Consider the following 23,964-nt stretch of genomic DNA (forward strand, 5'->3'; position numbering starts at 1 on the left):
TACTAGTATGTTGCCGAAATGTGTAATGTCGCTAGGAAGGAGATGAACCCCTTTCGACGTGATGAATGATCGAGTGTTTTCCAATGGGTAATCCAAACGAATACTATGTCCAATCAATGCAACCATGAAATAACGACAAGTTTACTTCGAATTGTTCCCAACAGCAGCCTCCAACTCATCTAGCAGATCGACGGTCTCTGCGGGACTGGCGATCCACGCCGTGGTTGAAGCAAGACGAGCCTAGAAAAGCGACGAATACGTTAGAATCAAGTTGGAAGGTGAGAATTTCTCATCCCTAAAGAACGTTGGAAACTTGAATCTAACCTTGAAGTCATTCGCACCAGCCGACAAGAACTGATCGCCGATATGCAGTGTCTTGCCCGGATCGATGCCATTGAAGTATCGTTGACAGGCACGTACACCCCAAGATTTATCGCCGATATCCACGAAGACATCGTTTCCGCCTGGAAAAATGTGATTTAGAATTAAGTGACATGGAATGGGATATGCATAGCACAACGAGAGAAGGGGAGGGAGAAAATAACACACCGTTAAAAGCACAGAAAGGCAACCTAGCCCCAACAGCAGATCTCTCAACTGTATTCTGCACAACAAGGACAGTCTCCTCCAAGAGCTCACGATTGATCCTCACCCCGTTAACCGGATAAACACCCACAGCCCGATCCTTCCTCAGCACAGCAGCAGGTAAACTCAGCGCATCCTTACATGTCCGCAAAGCGTTCTCGGCCAAATCAAGTAACTCCTTGATATCATCCTCTTTCCACGCGTTCATTTCATCGAGTAGCCACTCTTCACGAGGGACGTAGGAAAGCTTACACTCTTGAGTTCTGTCGTACCGGAAGAGGAAATTGCTTTCACCACCCATGACGATAATCCCTTCTTTCTGAGATTCGGTAAGATCCGAGCTGCTGTGAACAGCGTCAAGAAGTCCGTATAATCGCTCATAATACTTTGGAGCCTCCTCATACCCGGCTGCCGTGACGATACCGACTTTCCGGTTTTGAGCGAGGAGGCGCAGGATGCGTGAGATGACCGGGTTGGACGGTGTTAGATTTTTGCCATCGTCGTAGAGAGTTACATCTCCATCAAAGGTGACTAGCTTGACGGAGCTGGTTCGAACTGAGACCCAATAATTGGGCTGAATTGAGGGTTAGACGAATGTCATTGAAGGACGGGGCGACAAAGCGTCTTCGGCTTATGCAGCGCCGCTCGTCTTGGTAGTTGAAGGCTTCTTGAAGATGCAGCGCCGTGAAGAATGTTCCTACGGTTGGCACGAGAAGTTTCAATTTTGACTTTCCGGGAAGTGCGGCCGCTTCGTGGTGGACTTAGTTTATTTGTGTTAGTATTGCGGTGCGTGATGTCTTTGATATTGGGTCAGTTGGACGTGGTCCCTACTGTGGTCGGAGATCAAGTTCTCCACATCCAGCATGATCTCTGCATAGCGCTGGTGTGTGTCGGCTGCGACAGTCTTCAGGCCTTCGCTATGATTTTGGTAGATGACGGTGGGCTGGGAGTGCAGGACGAAAGGCACAGCTAGGAGACCCTATTGCGGCTCTTAGCATTGCGCGATATTCGTTCGGAGCTCCCTCCAGGCAGGAATTTGGAAGCCTACCTTGATCCATTCGATCTATGGCGTGTTGATTTTAGTGTTGTATTGGACATGGGTTGTGTTCTGTGAAGCTGCTTACCAGTTGATCGCGGCGGTGTGTCTACTTGCGGGGTTAATGAGGGGCAAACAAGGGCATCGTATCACATCTACAGATAGGGGGTTGGGTTGGGTACCTTAAGCGCATCTGGATATGATCAGCAAGGCTCTTGGAATTAAGGCAGACGGATTGCGTTGGCTTGCTTACATTCGACGCGATATCGAGTGGTCATGTTGATCGTGGGGAGTGGCTATAATCGAGGTCGTTGAGTGGTGAAGATGACAACAACTCCGAACTCCGCGTGCACGTCCCTTTTGGCTTATGTACGAGGGAGAACGAGTATTTCCTGTGACTCACGTTGTGCAATCAAGGGAGGGGGAGGAGAGGGGGGGTTGGTTGCCGATTGGATTTGAGATCCATTTCTGATTGGCCCGGCCTTCGGACTAAAATGTCAAGCATGACTTTCTTTCATTTATTTTCTTTCTCTTCAAACTGATCAAGGCTGCACCTTTCCGACCGCCCGGAATCACTCCTGGTCAGTTCTTATTGGCTATCGTTACAGTTCGGCGTGGTTATGGGCGGTGACGTGGGAACTGAGGCTTGAGGCTTGTCCTGAAGAAGTAATTGAGTTACTCGTTTTATGGATCCCCTGGGTCTAGATCGGCTGTACACCAAGCTTGATTGAGCTTAGATGGACATTTAATATGATGTGGGCACACTTTTACCTTTGTGAGGCATGATGACTCTGAGTCCCAGGCAGCACTGCCACTCGGCCCTGATTCGTATATTTCGTATACTTCGTATGATAAGAGGAAATCATTGGTAGAGAAGAAGGTGACGTGATGACCGGGTGATGTCTCACTCCGAGTCTGAGTACCTCTGCGGCTCTCCATGCCGGACTTTATATTCGGGCAAAATTCCATTGAAAGTTGGATATCTACTACATGAACAAAGACTTTGACTTCTCTCGCATTGGAACCAAGATCGACACTGGCAACTTGAAACATTTGAATATCTTACATTTGTATGATATGATAGCTACGCTACCAACGATTTTCGAAACATCAAAAATGGAGACTAGTCGCTGGCCAGAGGCCTTACCACCCTATGAACCCTCTCCGGACTATAGTCCGACAGACGAAAAGAAAGACCAAATCCTTCTCGAGCCCGACTCTTCCGAGCCAGGCTTCGCCAATTCATCAACTCTCAGTCGCGGCCTACAAGTACCGTCCCGCAATGCAGCCACAAGTTCCGGCTTCGCCTACCCAGAGGAGCTATCTAGGCACGAAATCTCTCAAGAAAGATGGACAGAATTCACAGCAGCGATCTGTGAAGAAGCCAAACTCTCCCGCCAACAGTGGACCACTGTCATCGGCAAAGGTCTAGGGACACTCGCGCTGGGAGGCGTGATGATCGGAATTCTTGGTGCGATACCTGCAGTCCTGGTCGCGAAGCACGCTAGGAGACGACAGGAACAGCGGAATTTAATCGCTTCGATGGCTGGTGCTCGTGGTGAGCAGCTATCAAGGCATCTGGCGCATTGGAATGAGACATTTTTCCGACCTAGAGGCGTACTCATTCGCGTGGATCTACCGGATGAGTACCTGGATGATATGGATATCATGGATCTGCACAGCGGGGGATCGAAAAAGAGCGAAAATCGTGCCAGGGAAGACGCAGCCCTTAAAGCCAGAATTGTTATTATTCCCCTGGACAGATCGGCTTCTGGGAGATCAAGTAGCGACGATGGAAGGAGTCAGTCGCGTTGAACTTAAAATAATCGCATACGAGAAATAGGTGGCTGTCTGTTTTTTTTATGAGTTGATTTGAACCAAAATTACCAGCAAGGCGTTAGAAAATGTTTTGTGGAAGGGTAGAATTAATTTAGCATTTTGGGATTTTTCTAAACATCGCAACGATCTAATATATCTTGTATTCGAAATTAAACTCGGTGTTTAGCTATTGACTTGGCTCGTTTTAAGAAGTGTCATGCGGATATCGAGTTGATTGCCTAGTAGCTTTGGGAAATTTAGCAATCGTACTATGCATCAACAGAACCCAGTTGCTGAATAACGTTATCCAAGCAGAGTGAGTAAGCCCCTGTCGACCTTTTATTTGGCCCCAATCACCAATAGAAAAGGGGTTAAAACAATGCGCCTTAAAAATTCACCACGTTGACAACATCTGCTTCTGTTCCACACGAGCCCCAATTCCCTTTTATGCATGAATTATAGCAAGGAGAAAAAGCCTTGACGACCTGGGGGTGGTAAAATCCATAAAAAAAGCGATCGACAGGTCTGTCAGGTGTGGGGGCCATCTACTTCTGCCCCAAAAATTTCCGCTAATCGTTAGCGTGGTAAATAATTGTGATCAAATAGCACTTAAAGGGGCTAGCGAGAATCATCAATGAGTGACAAAAAAAGAATTCCATGATCAAACTCCACAGAGGTTTCTCCCCCTCGCACCAATATGGGGAGCGCCCCGAGTTTCTTCCCACAACCACAACGCAGGAGGTTACTCTTCCTTCTGCTTGGTGCCGGTATCGCATTCTACCTGCTGAGATTGAGTTACGCAGCTCCACGCCCATTTGATCGACATCCCGAGTCATATCTGGACACACAGCCTGCCGTTTCCAACACTCTTTCGACCCACAGCGCGCCCACCACTCCAGACACGACGATTCCGGTCGCAAAAGCTCTGACACCCTCTCGTGCGAAGAGTCCATACTGCGTCGCTGTCTTTCTTGGTGCATATCGTGATTACCAGAATGGCGACGATGACTATGACGACGACACATATTTTGTCGGCGCACGAACACTAGTGTATCAGCTGCTCCATGCGCCCACTACCAGATTTACGGATCCCATTGAGACAGATCCAATTCCAGTGATATTGCTGGTGACAAAAGATGTCAGCGAAAGCAAGCGCAAGCGGCTTGAAGCAGATGGAGCAACCGTGATCGAGATTGAAGCAATAGATGCGTCTTGGGCAAATGGACGTTATAAACAGGTGCTCACGAAACTGCGTCTATTTGATCCTGAACTGCTCCCATACGAAAAGGTCTTTGTAATGGATACAGACATGGTGATTACGCGACCAATTGATGCGATCTTCCAGGACGAGGGTTCTCAGCTTAGGACTATTGACTATAATCGCGCAGGCCCCGACACTGAAATCGGTCGCCTACCTCAAAAATACATGTTCGCTGCCTCGCCAGAGTCTTACGATTTAGATCATCCATACCCGTTCTTGGATCTGGATCCTGAGAACCAAGACTTCAATGCCGGATGCATGTTATTTTCACCATCGAAGGAGATTTATAACTATTATCTAGAAACTCTGAGACATCCTAATCTGTTCGGGCATGAATTCCCCGAGCAAGATCTTCTGAACTATGTTCATCGATTGGGTGGACCGATGCCATGGAGCAGTTTACATTACTCGTGGCATATAAGTGGTCCGAACGAGAACGATATCGAAGGAAAAATGGCGATCATCCATGCCAAGTTTTGGTCTGATGGAGAAAGGGCGATAGCTAGGCAACTGGCAATCAGCTGCATGTCAGAAATGAAGGCATATTGGATTGGAAAGGAAGGGGCTTAACATATCAATAGCAATCAATTCAATACTATAATTCAAACACTACATTTAACAAGCAATTTTATGCTTAAACGTAATCTAATACGAATTTTCTACCTGCGATCTAAGAGTAAGAAATGTCGTATCTTGGTTTCATTTGTTGACGTATAATGGCTGAAATGAATTGGAAGCCCTGGTCGACAATCAATCAATCATCATCGTCTTCGATCACATAATATGCTTCGACTTCAGCAATGCATGTTTTCGCTGGAATTGTAACTGCAATCGGGAATCCTCCATAATCAGGCTCATCATTAGGCATGATCAAGAACTCTCCACTTGTCGCCTCATCGCCATTGAGTATTCTCAAGGTTTGCAATTGCCCTTTATAATTAACTTCCTTTTCCACTGCGTGGAGAATTCCACAAAAAGTAGATTCCTTAGGCACAGGCCTGAACCTGACCTGGAAACCTCGCCCTACCGCAAGCAACTTAGCATCGCCAAGATGAAAAACCATTCCGGCCCCTGGACCAGGTTTTCCGAATACAAATGCCCTCTCAATGATGACTTCAATGTCTCCGAAAACTCGTACCCACCTTTCGGGAAGCTTTTCAGAAGGTTCTTCGTCGAAGAAGAAACCCATACGATCCTCCGGAGCGGCGCCCAAGAGATACGGAGAAACCTGAGCAAGAAGTCGAAATTCGCGACCCGAAATCTCGGCTCCAGTATCAATTCCAAAAGGGCTTGTACCAAGAGCTCCATATGTAGCATGAGCCAGCCACATTCTCCGAGCCCCCTTTTCGTCACGTCGCTGTTCAGGATTGAAAAGCGGGTTTCTTTGTTCGGTGTAATAATGGCATATAGTTGTGTAGTCGTGTAGGTAGAGGTCCGGAGCGAGAAAGTCTAGGTTTTGGGTATTGCGCCGCCATACATCGAATAGGTGAGGGCATGGACCACCGGATGGATATACACCTGGTTCCGCACCACCCCCAACCACAATTGGAACCCCTTTCATATCCAATTGAGATGCATCGTCGAAATTCAACCACATATTTGTGCATAGTGGTATCGGATACTCCTTTTTCCCAGCGACGGCAACACGTCCGACGTAAGACGAAATGTGGTAGGCCATAAAAGCCTCAACATGGTGAGGACGAGGGGAAACCGGAAACGATGTGCCTTGGTTATTGCCTCAATGCAGCGGCAACGGGCTTGTTTCTTACTATGCAAGTCTTGCTGAATATCGCCCAAGAATACGAAAAACATCATGAATACTAACTGCTTCCACAGCTTGTGGCCATCCTGAAGACTGTCGGGATTACCGAGTAAGCTGCGACTCTCGATTCTCTTGAAAATTCTTTGCGGCAGCTACTAAATCTAGCAGCTCAGTTACACAGTCATATATTAACGGTTGCCTTACTATATGGTGTTGGCTTGTCTCCTTGGGAGCTTCCTTTCTCGTTGATCGAGCCGGTCGCCGGGTGCTTCTCCTCTTTGCCGTGTTGAGATGCTAATAGCTTTTAGCATTTGGACGTGTTACAGTGCAGTCTACGCAAAGACGGAATCAAATGCTTCTGGTACTGCGGTTATTGCGATGATATTTCTTTTCTACGGTGTCGCGGGAGCAGTGTGGCCTGGGCTCACAGTGTCGTACACCGTTGAGATATTACCATATAATATTCGCGCCAAAGGCCACACCTTGTGTTTTTTTTCACAGCTCTCAGTGGCGTTTTTAATCAGTGGGTCAATCCACTAGGCCTTGAAAGCCTGCACTGGAGATTTTATTTAGTTTATATTGTTGTATGAGTATTGATCAAGTCTTCGCTTTTTCTCACATTGATACTGACGATCTGCTTCCCTAGTCTCGTGTTGGAGTGTTTGATCATATTCTACTTCTTCCCTGAAACCAAAGGACCGACACTAGAAGAAATTGGAGCGATGTTTGATGGCGAGCAATCCGCGACTGGGATTGCGCAGGCCAAGGCATTTGAGAAGGTTATCGCTCATTGGGATACCAAGCGGGACGCATGATATAATTGCCAGTATGTCGTAACGGGAAGGGAATCTCAATCCTGTATTTCTATAATGTGATCGAATATTCAAAGTAATTTCTCCCGTGATAGATTGCTAGCGAAGAGTCTATTTACAAGAGGTATTGCCGTTTTGACAGGAGTACACATGTCGCACGGTCGGGGAAAAAGAAAAGAGCGGGAGTTGTCAAAAGATGAACTCTGGTCAAGATAAAAGAATGATTGGTTGCGCTCAACCGGTCAAGAGATGAAGCTCTGCAGCTTGACCTTATCCAGAATCTGTCCCTCAATCAAGCGCCCGGTTTCGACAACCTCTCCGTTGACGCGTTGATAGCGGACGAGCGCCGGCACATTGTTGACATTCCACAGCGAACGATAAACATTCTTTGGCTCTTTCCACCTAGAAGTTAACGAGTCAGTTAGCTCAGGGTACTCATATATTCAAAAAGATATGCCAGCTTCAAGTTTGGGATTTGACAGGACACCTACTCTGGCTTCTGCCCCACTGAGACCATGGCTACCGTCGGCGCATCGGGTGTCGCGAACGCAGTATCGATGTGAGGGAGGGCGGCGCGTACATCGGGGCACCAGGGCTGTTTCGTAATAGCGTCATCGCCCGAGATAAAGGCCAGGAACAGCTTTGAGGTGGATGCCTCCGGGAGTTCGAGCAGCTTCGCAGAAGCCGGCAGGCTGAAATTCCTGATGACGGGCATGGTGGTGGTGGTGGGTCGGGTAGTTTGAAAGGGGGGAAGAGATGCTTCGCAGGTAATCAAAGTGATGGGAACTCCTTGTCGGACTTTTCAAGGGGATCTCCGAAGGATTCGAGGTGATATCGGGGTGGAGGTGGTGAGTCGCCGATTGAGAGGTTTTACGGAAATTCTGCGTCCCCCGCGTTTGCTGAGGCCCACTTCGCCCCACGAAGTCATGAAATACTTCACTTTTTGCATATTTTTATTGTTTCAACTGGGAGTTCTTACAGGCCAGTGTGTCATACGAGAAGAATTAATCTTCATGATTTAAATAATAAAATTATAATCAGCCTAAGTGATAATTGGACTGCTATATTACACTGACATTGCCATCATCCGCCTGCGGCGACAGTAAGTGATAAGAAATACCCCATTCATCAGCCAAATCTCTGACACGATATTCAGTAGCCAGGCCAATAGAGGCCTCAATATGGCGCAAAAGACCCACAACATGTCGTCTTTCCTCTTCCAAAGACAAACATCGTCCAGCGATGTAGAGTGGTTGGAGCATATACTTTTGTACCGTCATCCCGGTCATCCCACCCGCTATGGAGAGAATCTCAGTTGAATGATAATTCAAGCCGCGTTGAAGTGCATTATATATGCTGAGTAGATCATGCGGCTTCTGGGATGGCACCGGGTCTGATTTTGGGGGTTCATTGACCAGTTGGAGGATTCGTGCCATATGGTAAAACGCCATGGCGATGGCACAGGTGTCGGAGCCGAACCATGTCTCCGGTGTCTCGCGGGAGTGTTGTGTAGTTGCTGAAGAGCGCTGTGTGATCGAGAAGAGAAATTCCGGTGGTAAGGCGTTATACCACTTGTTTAGATCTATATCAACACTGTCCCAAAGCGTGTTGTTCATTTTGACCTTATCCACTATCTCGCATAAGATATAGACAAGAGTGTTAAAAAATATAATTTCTTGAGTAGACTCATCGATCAGATCAAGTGCTAGCTCTCCAAAGTCTCCGAGCGGCACACCCATTCTTTGCCAAAGAGAGACATTGTGGACATTAACGCGACATTCTTGGCGGAGGGTCACTGTTGCAAATTGGTAAGAAATGATGCTTCTCGACACTTATCTCATAGATTACTCACAGCTATTCAGCATATCATTTAAAGCAAAGTACCAGAACGATGCCTTCAATGCCCGTAGCGATTGAGGTACCCGGTAAAAGTTATTCGGGGAAATCGGGAGATCCAAGTGTGGACGTAGTAATTTGTTGATGCCATCTAGGTGGCTTGTCCAGGCTCGCATTGTTGCATTCAGTTCCTCGTAGGAACTGAGGATACAGGCTGCGAGGATTCGGAATGCCGATGAGGTCGTTTCATGATCGTCAAAGTGATTACTATCGCTTCCAGGGGAGCGGTAGATGTCACCAGGTGACAGATGATTTTCGATGATGGAATGCCCATGTGAGATTTGACGGGCCATCAGTAGAATTGCCTTCTCGTAATACTTTGCTCCATACCACTCAAAATCGATGCTCGGCTGAACCATACTAGATGCCAAAATGCTGAACCGACGGCTTGCCTCTGTCGCCTGACTCGAATGCTTCATTTGACCGAGTTGTTTGGCAGCTATCGCACAGGCAGAGTAGCGGATAAGAGGGCTTTGGCTTGACAGCTGGATGATATATTGACTGAAATAAGACCGTTGCCCGGTACAAATGTCAATCCATTGCCCGCCTAGGTCCGCAAATTGACGAAGGAAAAATGCAACCTCGACGCGATCATTGTGGCTTTCCTCTATTATTGGACCGAGGATGGTGGGATTCGGTTCAGAAGCATTTCCGGCGACCGTTGGATAATTCTGTGTAACCGCGGGACTGGCAATGACGGGCAAATTTGGAGAGTGCAATAATGAGATTGGGGGGGTATCAACGATCGCATGGAATGTGCCTGGTGGTGAACTTTGCGACAGTAAGCCTCCAATGGGAACCAATCTCCTCTCCTTCTCCGGCGAGACTATCGATGCGTGATCGTAGGTAGATGCTGGTGTTGTGGGACCGTCCGTGCTGCGATTGACTTCTGCGCGTGGAGTTGCTGGAAACGGGTAATCAGAGAGCTTCCTATGGAAAAAGGCAGAGAAAACTGCTGTTCTCGAGACATACCATTGATCGGGGACGAATTGTCTTCCTGCGTCGGCCTTGGAGACTTTTTTAAACGGGATGTCGACTCGGTTTTGGTTGGAATGGAAAGAGAATGCGCCCGGAAGAGTCCATCGATGATACGACAGGCACGCCCACTTTTGAGGCATTGCTTGCACTCGGGCCGAGTTTCGTCACATTTGATTTTGCGTTCTCGGCATTCCGGACTGCATCGTTTTTAGCAATTAAGCTGATTGCAATGCCGATCTCAGACTCGACCACTTACCACCCCTTACGCGACCGGGCCGGACTCTTTCTCGGACGGGACTCGGGCATGACAGTGCGTTCACCGTGGCTGTTGCGGAGGCATGTGACCCCAATAGAATGTAACAAATTTGCGAGGTGTCAATCTGTTGATGTTGACTATCGTAAGTGGGGGATGGAGAAGAAGACCGCGTAATTTAACAAAAGCGGAGAATTTGCCGACTTCCAAGGTTTCTTCTCTCCGCACGACTCTCACCCCAGTAATTTCTTTCGTTCTCCACTTTTTATGTCTATGCAATCATGGAGGGGCAGCGAGGGACCACGAGGCTCAAGAGTCTCTGAAGATTAATGGTTAAACCCCGCCCCCTCATCGAAGTCTTCAAAAACACACATCTCCAACATGCCTCTTTATAAACCACCCAATGTCAACGCCCCGGTCCTGTCCCAGTTCTCACTGGAAGGCAAAATCGTCGCCGTAACAGGCGGCGCACGTGGAATCGGCCTTGAGGTCGTACGTGGAATGGCCGAAGCTGGCGCAGACGTTGCCCTTCTATACACAGCCAGCACCGATGCCTCTGAGTCCGCGGCAAAGATCGCCGCGGAGACCGGTCGCCGTATCCAAGCTTTCCAGTCCGATGTGACCAGTCGCAGTGAGATAGACGCCACTCTAAACAAGGTCGCCAATGAGTTCGGAAACGGTCGCCTGGATGTCGTCGTCGCAAATGCGGGAACTTGCACCAATCGGCCAAGTCTGGAATATGACGAGGAAAGTTGGGCTCGAGATAATCGTGTCAACTATGACGGCGTGATGTGGACTGCTCAAGCAGCGGGAAAGATCTTCAAGCGTCAGGGCAAAGGTAATCTTATAATTACGGCCTCTGTCAGTGCTATCCTGGTCAATATCCCCCAGACACAGTGCGCGTATAATGCCTCGAAGGCAGCGGCCGTGCATTTAGCCAAGAGCTTGGCTGTTGAGTGGACGGAATTTGCGAGAGTCAACTGTATCTCGCCTGGTTTCATCATGACGGAGAGTAGGTTCTTCAACTAACTCTGATCTTATGTCAATAATAATAATGCTAAGACAAACTGCAGTGCTTACCCAGCAGCCAAAGGAGCTTTTTGATAAGTGGCTATCCATGGTGCCCGGAGGTCGTATTTGTGATCCAGCTGAATTAAAATCGGTCTGTCTTCTCCCACCGTGCTGTGTCTTGCCCACTTTATACTGACCCGCATAGGCCTATGTTTTTCTTGCTAGCGATGCCTGTTGCTACATGACCGGCGCAAATATGGTTATTGACGGTGGCTACACTCTGCCCTGATGGAAATTCGTCAGAAATATAAAGTGGCGATATACAAGAGTCCCTTCTAGAATAGCAGTTTCGGATGAAGTACTATTATTAACAACTGTGATATGACCCCTCTTACGAAAGCCTCACCAATCAAGGTTGTGTGTTACGGAGGCCTTGCTTTATAAGGCACTGTACAGTCCCTCTTGTTTGAGAGCGCCGTTATAATTAGGTTTGATACCATCGGCTTCACTTCCGACGCATCGGGTCGATCGCCGTAGCTCACCCGAGGCTGGTGTGATTAAACACGAATTATGACCATACATGTCAAGCGCTAGTACATTTATGGGTATTCTTACCGCCATCCAATATATCCCTTATCTGACCCATGCTTGTAAGGTAAAATCCTTCCCATAATCGGCATCTCGTCATCAGCATAGTTCGCGCAACCCCGCACACATCAGGCTTCCTTGGTATAAAGGTAGACCGGCCACTCCACATTTTTCACTCTCACGGAGGGACCCTGCAGTTTTCATGATTAAATCACTGCAAACCAAAATCTACTTCCCTTTTTAAAAGACTCTTACGAATACAGTACATCTTCACCATGCATGAGCCAACAACCTACAATATCACCCCCACAAAACTAATCCCCAACTCCCCCAAACCACTTCTTCATTACAAAAACGCCTTCGTCCGGGACGGCAAGCTCGACATAGGACTTGCATATGATACCTTTGTGAAGAACGGGTGGGAAGTACAATGGGTCACACAATACGCCCGGTGTCAACGGTCGCACTACCATCCTAAAACCCACGAAGCGATGGTTGTCGTATCAGGACCGGGTCAAATTCGCTGGGGTGTGGCAGATCTCGACGAAGACGAAGAAAGACATACTTACGGCGATGCACGTGAAGAAGGTGGGTTTCTGTTGGATGTTAATGTCGGTGACCTATTCGTTATCCCGGCTGGTGTCGCGCATAAGAATTATGACCCCTTTGCTTCACATCCGCACGTCAACTGTCTGACTGGAAATGCGCGGGGGATCGAGTCCGATGATCCACGGGCCATGGTACAGGGGTTAGAGATGAAAGGGTTCATGATGATGGGTGCTTATCCGCATGGAGAAAATTGGAGTTGGGGAGATGGTGGGGATTCTCCGGACTTTGATGCCGTTTGGAACGTGGAAAATCCCCAGTTTGATCCTTTTGTTGGGAGTGACGGGGGAATTGGAAAGTATTGGAAGTGATTCTTGGTAGCGGAGAATGAATTGTTTGATTTTTAGTGTAACTATAATCTCGTGTTGAATTGCAATAGAATTTTACGGTGAGCCTCCTCCCATTTCCCTTTTCTGACAATTATTCTCCTTGCGAAAGGAATTGCTTCTATCGCTTCTTGATTTCAGTACTAGCCATGAGCTCGATAAATCGCACAATCTGACCCTGGCTCTTGTTCAAGCTTAAAATAAAAATATACTCTCCTTTACTCCCAATGGATATACTTACTGCCACTCCGAGGGATCATCGTCATTACTAACCTCGCCTTTTCCATGGCCACGCCAGTGTATGGAGTGATCCCTCCTTGGATTCAAGTTATTTTGTTTGTTTGTTTTACTTCGAAGTAATCACTTGCTGTATGTTTAGACTTGGAGCGAGAGAGAAAAATGAGCCTCGGGGACTTGAAAAGGCGGTTATAGTCGGCTAGAAACGCTGGTATTTATGCAGAGGTAGAGGCGGAAAGGGGTGGTAAATGCAAGTAGTTGCAGAGTATCAACACGACCCCGCAGTCATATAGATTGCAAGAAATCTAATTTGGGACTGCCTAGTGAGATAATAATTCTAGGAAATTTCACTATGCGAGCTGCATCCATTTGAGATGATCAGACTTGAAGCTATTAATAAGATCTACAACGTATATATATAGGGCATTTCGGTTTGAAGGAGTACTATTTCGGGACTATCCTTTGACTAAGAAGAGTCGACGCGTAATTAAGCATCGAGTTTTAAGCCCTGGACTCCCTAGTACAGGATAAGAGGCTCCAGTTACTGATCTGACAGGAGGAGACGGCAAATTGGCAATATTAGTATTGCCGTTTTCTATTTATCCGGCGACTAGTACAACGTACGAGGTTATAGTCAGCATGCGGCTCAAAAGAATATGACGGCTTGACCAATCCAGATACAACAGAGCGAAGGCATCCGAATCGGAAGGCTACATCAATTCCAGATATTATTTCAGTATGTGGACAATTATACCGTTCCCGCCGGTAGAAAATCACAAATTAAAGCCTGCCGATGTGTTTCTAAGCTCCAAGGTTTTACTAGAAACCTTATCTGGTCTCAACCCCCGAATAAAAATGCTGCGAAAAAAATGATGCCTGAATGCAACGACATGATTGTTTCTCGTAAGTGCTCCCACGAGAGAAAGCCCTCCTCAGTTAAAGTCCTATTCCTCATCCTCTTACCCACGCTGCTCTTGATACCAGTTCGATCTATTTAAACTTGATTTATCTGTCTATAACTCTCCATATTGAACAGGATTCTGCAAAAGATTCACTTGGCAACCCGAATACAAAGCTGATGAGACCGGATTTATTTCTTTGTTTTTATCTCCGCCAGCAGAAAATGACTTCGATTCCAATAGCACATTCTGACCCCGAAAGAACTTGCTGGAACACTGACCTACACAAAAGCCCTGCGCTCAACTTGGTTACCACTACGATTCCGATCTCACCCACGTCAGCCATCCTCCAAAATGGCAGTCCCCGAAGCAGGCTTCCATCCCAGTCCAATGAGTTCCGTAGGGCCGCAGTCAAAAGGCAAGGCTGGTCAGCTGCTAGGCCTAGCCCTTGAAGGACTCAACACCCCAAGTTCACAATTGGCTGCCAGCAAGTTTCATGCACTCATAAACCGGATTTCCCCTGCCAGGTGGGGCCACTTTTTCAGGATGGGGCTCAAGCACAGCCTGGGAAATGTCTGATCACCCCAGGGCTATAGCGCTTGGACGAAAAATGAAAGTAGTCCTTGTGCGAGAACTATTCGTCGACACTGGGCTGAGGTCAGGAAGGCTGATTGATCCCCACATGCTCCATTCACGCGTTAGTGCTGTCTCCATTCCCCGATTTAGCCCCAGGGAGCTGTCTGATGTGTATGATGCCCGCAGCCCCGCCTGAACCCCACTCAATCCGACTTTGTTGGGAGATTGACGGGGTGCCGTCCCACCCCCGCTTCCCACCCTCCTAAACTCAATCGTCGAGACGCCTACCGTAGCCCCTTATTTTCCTTTCGTAGTCATGAAGATTTGGCCACGGTATGTGGGCAGCTCGGGATAGTTGCTAGAAACTAGACAGGCTTGTTTCTCCTGGAAAATGCAAGCCACTCAAAATAATGATGGTTAGAATCCATCTGAAGAAGAGAGTCAGGGTTTTCAATGTTCGAGACTCAAATTGTGAGCAGAAAATGCAGATTAATCCAATTGTACAGCTTCCGATCCTTTTTTTTCTTAGAACATACTGTTGTTTAGTCTTGATTAAAAGGTATCCCCATTTGAGAAAATACCACACTGATTCAGGAGAGCAGTATTCGTCATATCGGCAGAGAGACTATTGTGAATAAAATCATTCATGTAATGAGAATTAGCTTGCAGCAATATCGATCGACTGCTATACGTAGGTCATATGTGACACACGGCTACTGCACAAAATAGCACTCAGGCGCACAGGGAACTAACGCATCTGCACCTGCACGCCAGAAGCAACGTCTTAGGTCGGAAGACACTCATCCGATTTTCATGTGCTTCGCCACCGCTGACGCACAGGACTACCGACCCCGCACTGTGGGTAAGAAGGGGAAATCGTGTTCTAGACTGACCCCCTTCGAATCTAGTTCCTGCGTAAAAGGATACTATCTTTATCTTCTTCCTGCCGGGACATTCGGACCGAAGCTGTCTAATCGATAAGCATTCCACGCATGACTAAGTAGATCTATATCAGTTCATCTTCATTCATCTTCATTCTCGCGCCAAAAGATTATGCCATGGGTGTTCCCAGATATTAAAACGAGAGGATTATTAGCTTTGGTAATGCTTTCATAATTACCGCTAAACATGTACATGCCAACCAAATGGCCATGTTCAAAGAGGTATAGCTTACTTTTCGATACCTGTCTTCTATTGATCAATATCAAAGCTAGAGGGGCGCGTGGAACCATTACGACACTACGGTAGGTGATTGACAGAAGCGGGGGTCTACGCGAGGCGCGTGGAAACACGCTAGGACACAGAAACCAGTGGGACCCTCGACATCTCCATGCATAGAAGTGAACCTAAGTATACAGGCCAAGAGAAGTTGGCTGGCTGCGTATTTCCTAGAATCAACTAATTAAAGCGAGTCTCAGGTTATTTATACCATGTCTTACAATACCATTGGCACGTCAGAGCTTTGCTCGTATCTGTATGAGTGGATAGTTGAAATTCAGCAGAGCAACTGGGTATCGATGAAAAATCTAGGGTTTCAGAGAAAATCATAAATGAGGGAAATAGAAGCTATCCAATTATACCTGGAGAAGTCTTGATTTATAGTAATTATTCGACCATGGTCTTCATATGTGGCCAGTATTGGGCTATCCTAGAGCGTCGTGGAACATCTCGGGATCGTAATCCACCGACATCATCGATCGCCGAAACATCATCCCATTGGGGTCTTTCTCTCTCGACCCCGCATCTTATGGTATCACGCCATACTCGATATGAATATAAGAGGTAATTGAATTATATAAGGGCCGCAATTGTTATAAGAACGCGGGATCCTCGCCCGTGGGATCAGGTCAGAACCAAACCTAACTCAACTCCGCAGAAAACCGAACCTTCTCTCCTACGAATCCCTACAACTCAATAAAAGGTCTTCAAATATTTCAAAAATAAAGACCTAAACAACATCCTCTCACAATGTCTGCCTCCGTGCCACCCTCTCAGCTTTACCTTCACCAGGCTCGCGATAGCCCGAGCTCCAAGGAATGCATGGATATCTATGACAAATGGGCCGCAACATATAATGCCGAAGTTGGAGACTCTGCTCAGTCATACGTTGCTCCTGTTCTTGCCGCTCAAGCTGCTATCAAATACAAGGCTGCTAAATCACCTGCTGATAGCGTGATCCTTGATGCCGGATGTGGAACTGGCCTTGTTGGACAAGCCCTTGCTATCTCAGGCGCACGAGCAATCGATGGTATTGATTTGTCTCAGCCTATGCTGGATATTGCACGCGATACTGGTGCCTACCGAGACTTGGCCCAGGCTGATATGAACCAGCCAATTGCACAGAAGGACGACACTTACGATATTGTATCATGCGTTGGTACTTTCACTCTTGGTCATGTTGGACCCGACCCTGCCCTCAGGGAACTCGTCCGCGTTACCAAGCCAAAGGGTATTGTTGTCGCCACAATTCTTCAGCAGATCTGGGCCCCCGGTGGGTTCGAAGCTGAGGTAGAGAAGTTGAGGGCAGAGGGTGTGGTGGATGTTCTTTCCAAGGACTTGATAGATTATGTAAAGGGACACGGCGACAAAGCAGTGCTGCTTATCATTCAAAAATCCCAGCGCGCCTGAACGAAAGAATCGCCAAACACCTCCCTGCCTACCCATGAAATAATGATGATCCAAGCAAAGCTCTTTTCAACAATCCCCTGTTTGGATCCGACCCAAAGCGACAGGTTTCAACATACCTCCCCCTACCCACAACCGAATGCAACATTAACGATAAACTACCGGCCGGCTGCGTGAAAGCGACTTTATGACCCTTAGAAATACCCATACTAAATGAAATACCATGGAAATATATCACGTAAACGAACGAAAATAGCTAGAATCCTTAACTAATCATAACGAGCGAGTACCTAGATTGTATTAATATTTAGAGGCGAATAACTTCCATTATAGATAATCGGCATCTGCAATCTTTTTTTTTTTCCTACGCTCAAAAGGCTGAATTTATTCGTCAGAACTTTTTATCAACCTATGAATTATTTGCTCTCTGTTGTTCCTCACCGAGTGGCAAATAGATTTGCCGAGTAAGATCCTCGAGATACGCTTTTTCAGGATAGTTCAAAGCATTCCTTTTTTTCTTCTGTGCCTCTTAAATAGTTCTTAATGGCACTCCAGGTTGATAATATCCTTTGAAATTACCAAATTAAAGCCTTTCCTTGGAGAAATCTTTCTGTTATTCGGTCACAGTGATCAGTATCCAGTGGTCCAAACACTAAACCTCCAGTAAGATCCATTTTCAATGACCATTTAATGACATTTTACTTTTGACGATTTTGAGAAAAAATAGTGGCTCCCAATAAGATATTATTTCAATTCAAGGTCTATGAATTGAGAGTCATGAACGACTTGAGATTTTCATTGATTAATACTAGTAGTAGATGAACTCCGCCATCAGTCGATATACCCCACGACTGGTACCTTGTTTAAAACTGAGTGAAATATGCCACGAATTTTCAGGAGGTCGATTATTACCGTAACTGTGGAACGGAAGCTTGCATTGTATCAATTAACTAACACCAGTGCCAAGGCTGATACCAAGGTCCTCTGCACCCTCATCGCGCTTGTTAACCAACACCAGCGCCAGGTAGAATACTCACATACTCAGAAACCAAGATACGAAGTAGCGATCAAGCAATGAAGTAGTAGCGGTTCGGCGAAAGTAAATAGCTTGAGGAGGAAGGAAGCAGAGACGGAGGCTAGATACAAGTGTAGGCAGTGGATGCCCAAGTGGATGCATCTGCGTCAGACATCAACAATGGTAACAACTCGAGTTCGTTACAAGCCAACGCTAATAAGCAGGTCCTCTGCATCCTCATCGCGCTTCTTAGCGTCAACATCAGCGGCAAGGCCAATACTCAAATTGTCTACATCGTCATTGCGCTTTTTAGCGTCGATGCCAAGATCAAGATTGATATCTGAGTCCTCCGAAATCTTCGCTGCAATTTATCACCTGAGCAGCAATAGTTGCGACGGCCAAGGATGTCGTCAATGCTATCAGAGACAGACGCATTTTGTCACGAGCCCCTGAATGCAAGTTGAGAATATGATCATCACGATCTAGGAAGTAGCAAAGCCGTACCGATTTCCCTGCTTCCGGAAGAAAATGAATGGTGTTTGGAAAGAGGTGTTGAGCTATAGTCACCGTTCCAGCGTACTTTGGCGATGAACAAAAAAGCCTAGACAGGACGGAAATGACCTCTAATTTATAGCGCAAATTGTTGTGATCTTGTCTAAGCGTTTATTTTGAACCTGGAATAGAGCATCATCTTACTCGTTATGTGGGTATAGTAGATCATTGGTCTCGCATGTGTTTGTGTGGAAAGTCCTCATGAACAGAGGCTTTCCATGGTTGTGTTTCACAGGTGAAGTCTTGAGCTCATGTTTTGCCACTCCGCTAAACAAGTGCAACTACCACCATGGATTTTACTAGCAGATATTCTTTCAGATTATGAAATCCTTGGCATATTATAAAATTGAAAGCAACATATTCGCAATGAGGACCTGACATTTATCTTATCATGTCTTGCGAGTTTAGTGTGGGTGGTGGGATCGTTAATGGACGGAAGTGGAAATTGATTAAGATCAGAACTTAATTTAGTGGGATCGTTCCAGGCGGCTTAATGCGCCACTTCTGCCTCCCCGGAAGGTAGCTAGGCAACCTTCCTATGACAAGGCTCCACATTGTATGGTTGTTCTGCTATCTCAAGCGAGGACTTTCCGCAAGCGGCAAGTCTGTATCCTACTACCGCACAGTCGGTAGAGCATTTCTCTGTTTTCGGTGGCTTAAATTTCGGTGGCCACGCGATTGAGCTAGTAGGTTCAGAACCTTGTTTTGTTGCTAGTTTGTTTGCAGGTTTTCAAAAATGTAGTCCTTCCAAGGTTGGTTTGGACATGGCGTTCTAGTACTGATGAACAGAACTGGTAACCTGACTGAGATATTCACCGCTACAGTTTGTTCAGATTGGATCACCCAGATACCTAGGTATAGTAATAATGAATGACGGTTATATCTAGCCCGGGATGATTGAATAGCTGCCGCAATCGCAGTTTCAATAACTTGTTTTGCGGCTACTTCGAGTTCTAGCTTCAGTTCAACGGATTCTACCATTTCTCAGCCATCTCTGTTGATGCCAAAGAACATAGTAAATTCACTTTTGTTTTAAATCTAAGAATATGCAAAGAAAACTGAGTTTGCGCCCAAAGAAACTTTGAAACTTGAATTACAATCATCCTCGTACCGGCAAACAAGCATGGTGGTACATATAGTTACGTCTATCCATGTAATCTGGGACGACCTCTCATTAAATTCACTAGGCGAGGATGATCTGCCATATTTCTATTCACATCTGTATCTACAGTAGTTGGAAATCGCAGACGCCCAGTAATATAACTTGCTCGCTTGTTTGTGACTCCTTTACACATTAAAATTTGATATAACTCTCAACCTTGACCAAGCCCGGTCCTTCCAACCCCAAACAGACCTTTGTTGCCTAGGAATGAAGCTCAACCTGTGTCGTGATTGCCTTCTCGCTATCCCCACCCACGTGTCCTGCGTTATCGGCAATAAGCTGATTGGCCTTATCTGTTGCAGCAGCTCCGCCGAGAATCGCTCGATCTCCATCGAACATCTTCACAATTTCTTCCAGCGGAATCTCCTTTGTCTCAATGTAATATTTCCAGACAACAAAAATCTCAAACACTAGGAAGACACAATAAACAATATAGTACTTCCACTCGATGTCCAACAAGGCGATAGGGTTCACATATTGGTTGAACCAGAGACTCAAATCAACACAGAAAAACATGATCGTCAGGCCCTTGGCACGAAGGCGATAAGGCAGAATTTCGGATGAGTAGGAAACCAGCAAACCGCTGAATCCAATATTGTAGGCAATGTAGTAAAGGAAGATGAAGACGAGCACGGTTCGTGCAGAAGCATCGTTAGACTCAATAGAGAACCTTGCAAGCGCGATAGTCATTGCGATGTAGCATAGCAACATGCTGATACTGGATGTGAGGAAAAGTTTGCGTCGTCCGAAGTAATCGACCCAAAAGCAAATACCAGTAGCAGAAACAACATTTACCGCACTGAGAATGAGATTGATTGTCAGGACTGTGTTACTGTTGGTGATCCCAATGAGTTTCAAGACCTATTATTGTTAGATTTAATCGCTGGTAAATTTGATTTGGCTTTTATGATGTACCTGAGGTAAGAAGTATGAAACGATTCCATTGCCAGACCACTGGGAGAAAAACCCAATCGAAATGAGGATAATCGAACGATGTCGGTTACCCGGTGTGGACCAAAATTCGGACCAGCTATTACCTTCAAACTGTTTCTCCAGTTCAATTGTCTGCTGGATCTCTTCAAACTCCACATTGACTAGAGCATCATCCTCGTCACCTTGTGCGTGGACATATGCCAGAACCTTCTTGGCCTGTTCGAGTCTTCCTTTGGAAATCAGCCATCTAGGAGATTCGGGGACAGTCCTAAATTAATGTCAGCATGCAAGACAACAGGCTGTGTATCCCTCCTTTCATTTCTTACCAGATGAAAACCAGTTGACAGATAGAAGGGATTCCTTGCAAGAGGCATGGAACACGCCACGACCATTCACTCCCATGGATATGATTTGTGCCTTGACCAACGTAAGCTATATTGTATATGAAACTGGGAATAATAAAGACATACCCAATGCAACGCATGCACCGATCAAGCTACCCACATACCAAAGCGAGTTGTAAATAGTACTGTAGATAGCTCGGTGCTGGGGATGTACCAGCTCAGTGACCAGAAGTGGTGCGCATTCCTATATTTAAAGTCAGTTCTCTGTGGTGGGTTAATATAATATAGTATTCAAGTTCTCACCTGTGCAATACCAAGACCGAATCCAAGAATTATACGACCGACCACAAATAAGGCGATTTTGTAGCCAATGGAAACCATTGCAACACCAAAAAGCATGATGATGCAGCCAATCACAACACCGGCTCGGCGACCCATAATATCTGCGACATATGGCACAACGGGGATAGAAAGCATTGAGCCAATCGACATAGAAGCGGCAAGAAGACCAAGAGTGGATCCGGTGGGATGACTGTAGGCTGCATTTTTGTTAATTATCAAAGCGCATGTTTTAACCGTCAAGTTATGCCTTACATTCATTCCAGGAATCCATAGCTTCCAGGCCATTCATAAGAGAGCCATCGTATCCTGGGAGTACTATGTCAGCGACGTTAAAACACGATTATCTGAGGCGGACAGACCATTGGTTGCAGAAGTGATCATTGCGGCCCACAAAGTGAGGTAAACAAAGCGCATCCCCTTCATTTTCCACCAAGTCACCTTGGGCCATTGCTGGCCGGCCAGCTCGAAGGTATCTTTGCCCATTGTATTTCCGCCTCGCAGGTTGAATATCTCAGAATTGGAATATCTTCCAGTACAGGAGCAAAATGTGTATGCGAGATTCACAGCTTCCCATCACTACTGGCAAGGGGAGAGTATTTAAGAGTCAAGGGTCTCCCAATCGATAGTCAGCCTATTTCGCCTAACATCCCGCGGCAGAATAGGATAAAGACAAGCCGGTTCTTGCTATGGCATTCCGGTCGCGTGGTTTTAGAAGCGGGGGATCAGCCGAGGTGTATGAGCAAATCAGACACACAGTAAGATTGTACTATTTTCGATCTTGCCATCAGCTCGATCAATAGCAAGGTCATTGCGCCTAATATCCAGTGGCAAAATAGGATAAACCCCAATCTTTGCCTCCTAATATCCCGGTCGCGAGCTTGAGCTTTGCGAAAACGGGGATAAGCGTTAGAAGGCTTCACTAAGCTTTCTCACTCCGTCGCCAAAAGCAGACGTGTAGAAACGGACACGGACTTGAAAGATGACACTGGGAATGTTTTAGGCTAAATTAATCGGATGTATCTCCCACAAGAGGAGATTCCGAGGGTCGCGTTGGTGTTCGTGAGGTCGAGCCTCGTGAAGCCGAAAGGATCTTACAAAATTGACCAGGATTGAAGTGGGCATTTGAAGCGATTGGCTTTGAACCGGAGAATAGTCCTTGGCCAGACGGGAAGATGGCCCTAATCCCGGTCGGCACAGGTGGCCAGCCTCACTATTGGCTTAAAGGAACAAGCTTGCAAACGGCACCTCGTACCACTGAGACGCTAAGTGACTAGTGCCCCACAAGATATTAGGCTTCCCCAGATTCTCCACGACTCAGGGGGGGCCGGTGACAGCTGGGGCTTTTCATCCATGGGTGCAAGGCTGGGCTGCGACAGGGATGGCAAGAATCCGGGCTTGGGGATTTAAAACTGTAATTTCTCATTTTTCTAACCCTGAGCGTTTTGTCGATGCGTTTTTGAAATCAGCCTAATTTAGCTATAACATGAAGCGACCTGCTTTGAACTTTGGTTTCTTGAAAGGGCATTTCATTGTTAGAAATGGGATCTCACACAAGTTGGCGCCCCTTTCGCATTTTAATGCGATTTTCTTTGAGGCTGGGAGACCCCTAGGATCAGATGATCGGCTACCCCCCCGGCGCGCGGCAGCGTCCAAACATCACTGAATCATGCTGTCTATGAAGATGCCCCATTCTTCTCCCTTACCTCTAATTTGTGAGACATCTTTCTCAGCCAAGACATGGGAAACTTGAAGGACCAATGCTCTTTATATGGGCGAGGTAAAGGAGCAATTGGCATGAACATCTCCAACGAACGTGGTGGTCGTAAACATTTGATGTTTTGAACGTATATACTCACCATTCTCGTGATAACTACTCAAATTCTATGACCACCCTTCAGATAAACTGGTAGAAACTGAGTCCACTAAGGGCTCGAATTACTTATAGTAGCCTTGACATCCATGGAGCGCATGGCCAAGACCCCTATTCTAAATCAAGGGTTGTTCATAACCAGCAGAATGCAACGGAAAACATGGCAAGATAAATCTATCTCCTGCTGTCATTGTCATGTGGGATTCTATAAAGTTTTTGGTGCTGCACGCGCTCGACGCAAGCCTTCCACGATTTAGGCGATTAAAAGTCTCTTCGGTTAGTCAGTCCCATGCACAGAGACTGATTCTTATTGGGCCCGTTTCAAAGATGAGGTAATACAATCAAATCACGGGCTACATATACTTGTCCGCAGGAATTATGATCAATGCCCCTTGCAGAATAAGGATCGGCATTAACGTACAGTCGATCCAGTACGACCTCAATCTCACCGCCCTCTTCCTATCGGAGTCTGAGGGA

General features: G+C 46.6%; 11 protein-coding genes across 11 annotated transcripts; 6 read left to right on the plus strand and 5 right to left on the minus strand.

Moving 5' to 3' along the window:
• Window positions 1–141: 141 nt before the first annotated feature.
• Window positions 142–1,899, minus strand: isn1 (IMP 5'-nucleotidase ISN1; the record flags this gene model as incomplete). The annotated part of the gene is made up of 9 exons (XM_057268026.1): window positions 142–240; window positions 325–464; window positions 550–1,130; window positions 1,195–1,345; window positions 1,417–1,564; window positions 1,634–1,648; window positions 1,710–1,730; window positions 1,804–1,814; window positions 1,875–1,899. The coding sequence occupies 9 exons, from the start codon at window positions 1,897–1,899 to the stop codon at window positions 142–144; spliced, it is 1,191 nt and encodes a 396-aa protein (XP_057118703.1).
• Window positions 1,900–2,737: 838 nt separating this feature from the next.
• Window positions 2,738–3,436, plus strand: N7481_008808 (uncharacterized protein; the record flags this gene model as incomplete). Its single annotated transcript, XM_057268027.1, has 1 exon — window positions 2,738–3,436. The coding sequence occupies one exon, from the start codon at window positions 2,738–2,740 to the stop codon at window positions 3,434–3,436; it is 699 nt and encodes a 232-aa protein (XP_057118704.1).
• Window positions 3,437–4,136: 700 nt separating this feature from the next.
• N7481_008809 (uncharacterized protein) lies at window positions 4,137–5,270 on the plus strand (the record flags this gene model as incomplete). The annotated part of the gene is made up of 1 exon (XM_057268028.1): window positions 4,137–5,270. One exon carries the CDS (start codon window positions 4,137–4,139, stop codon window positions 5,268–5,270), a length of 1,134 nt encoding a protein of 377 aa, XP_057118705.1.
• A 184-nt stretch (window positions 5,271–5,454) lies between these two features.
• Window positions 5,455–6,297, minus strand: N7481_008810 (uncharacterized protein; the record flags this gene model as incomplete). Its single annotated transcript, XM_057268029.1, has 1 exon — window positions 5,455–6,297. One exon carries the CDS (start codon window positions 6,295–6,297, stop codon window positions 5,455–5,457), a length of 843 nt encoding a protein of 280 aa, XP_057118706.1.
• Window positions 6,298–6,753: 456 nt separating this feature from the next.
• Window positions 6,754–7,277, plus strand: N7481_008811 (uncharacterized protein; the record flags this gene model as incomplete). The annotated part of the gene is given in 3 exon segments (XM_057268030.1): window positions 6,754–6,949; window positions 6,964–7,046; window positions 7,065–7,277. The coding sequence occupies 3 exon segments, from the start codon at window positions 6,754–6,756 to the stop codon at window positions 7,275–7,277; spliced, it is 492 nt and encodes a 163-aa protein (XP_057118707.1).
• A 239-nt stretch (window positions 7,278–7,516) lies between these two features.
• N7481_008812 (uncharacterized protein) lies at window positions 7,517–7,989 on the minus strand (the record flags this gene model as incomplete). The annotated part of the gene is made up of 2 exons (XM_057268031.1): window positions 7,517–7,676; window positions 7,766–7,989. 2 exons carry the CDS (start codon window positions 7,987–7,989, stop codon window positions 7,517–7,519), a joined length of 384 nt encoding a protein of 127 aa, XP_057118708.1.
• Window positions 7,990–8,335: 346 nt separating this feature from the next.
• Window positions 8,336–10,454, minus strand: N7481_008813 (Zn(II)2Cys6 transcription factor; the record flags this gene model as incomplete). The annotated part of the gene is made up of 4 exons (XM_057268032.1): window positions 8,336–9,069; window positions 9,127–10,074; window positions 10,143–10,345; window positions 10,405–10,454. The coding sequence occupies 4 exons, from the start codon at window positions 10,452–10,454 to the stop codon at window positions 8,336–8,338; spliced, it is 1,935 nt and encodes a 644-aa protein (XP_057118709.1).
• Window positions 10,455–10,782: 328 nt separating this feature from the next.
• On the plus strand, window positions 10,783–11,701 carry N7481_008814 (uncharacterized protein; the record flags this gene model as incomplete). Its single annotated transcript, XM_057268033.1, has 3 exons — window positions 10,783–11,413; window positions 11,475–11,563; window positions 11,618–11,701. 3 exons carry the CDS (start codon window positions 10,783–10,785, stop codon window positions 11,699–11,701), a joined length of 804 nt encoding a protein of 267 aa, XP_057118710.1.
• Window positions 11,702–12,275: 574 nt separating this feature from the next.
• On the plus strand, window positions 12,276–12,917 carry N7481_008815 (cupin domain-containing protein; the record flags this gene model as incomplete). The annotated part of the gene is made up of 1 exon (XM_057268034.1): window positions 12,276–12,917. One exon carries the CDS (start codon window positions 12,276–12,278, stop codon window positions 12,915–12,917), a length of 642 nt encoding a protein of 213 aa, XP_057118711.1.
• Window positions 12,918–16,612: 3,695 nt separating this feature from the next.
• N7481_008816 (class I SAM-dependent DNA methyltransferase) lies at window positions 16,613–17,272 on the plus strand (the record flags this gene model as incomplete). Its single annotated transcript, XM_057268035.1, has 1 exon — window positions 16,613–17,272. One exon carries the CDS (start codon window positions 16,613–16,615, stop codon window positions 17,270–17,272), a length of 660 nt encoding a protein of 219 aa, XP_057118712.1.
• Window positions 17,273–20,199: 2,927 nt separating this feature from the next.
• Window positions 20,200–22,100, minus strand: N7481_008817 (hexose transporter protein; the record flags this gene model as incomplete). The annotated part of the gene is made up of 7 exons (XM_057268036.1): window positions 20,200–20,859; window positions 20,914–21,199; window positions 21,258–21,348; window positions 21,402–21,519; window positions 21,579–21,814; window positions 21,870–21,923; window positions 21,977–22,100. The coding sequence occupies 7 exons, from the start codon at window positions 22,098–22,100 to the stop codon at window positions 20,200–20,202; spliced, it is 1,569 nt and encodes a 522-aa protein (XP_057118713.1).
• Between the last annotated feature and the right edge of the window lie 1,864 nt (window positions 22,101–23,964).

The sequence above is a fragment of the Penicillium waksmanii genome, assembly GCF_028829765.1.
Source record: "Penicillium waksmanii strain IBT 27052 chromosome Unknown utg000008l:1.0-5622682.0:1.0-5626561.0, whole genome shotgun sequence".
In the NCBI taxonomy this organism is placed as follows: Eukaryota; Fungi; Ascomycota; class Eurotiomycetes; order Eurotiales; family Aspergillaceae; genus Penicillium; species Penicillium waksmanii.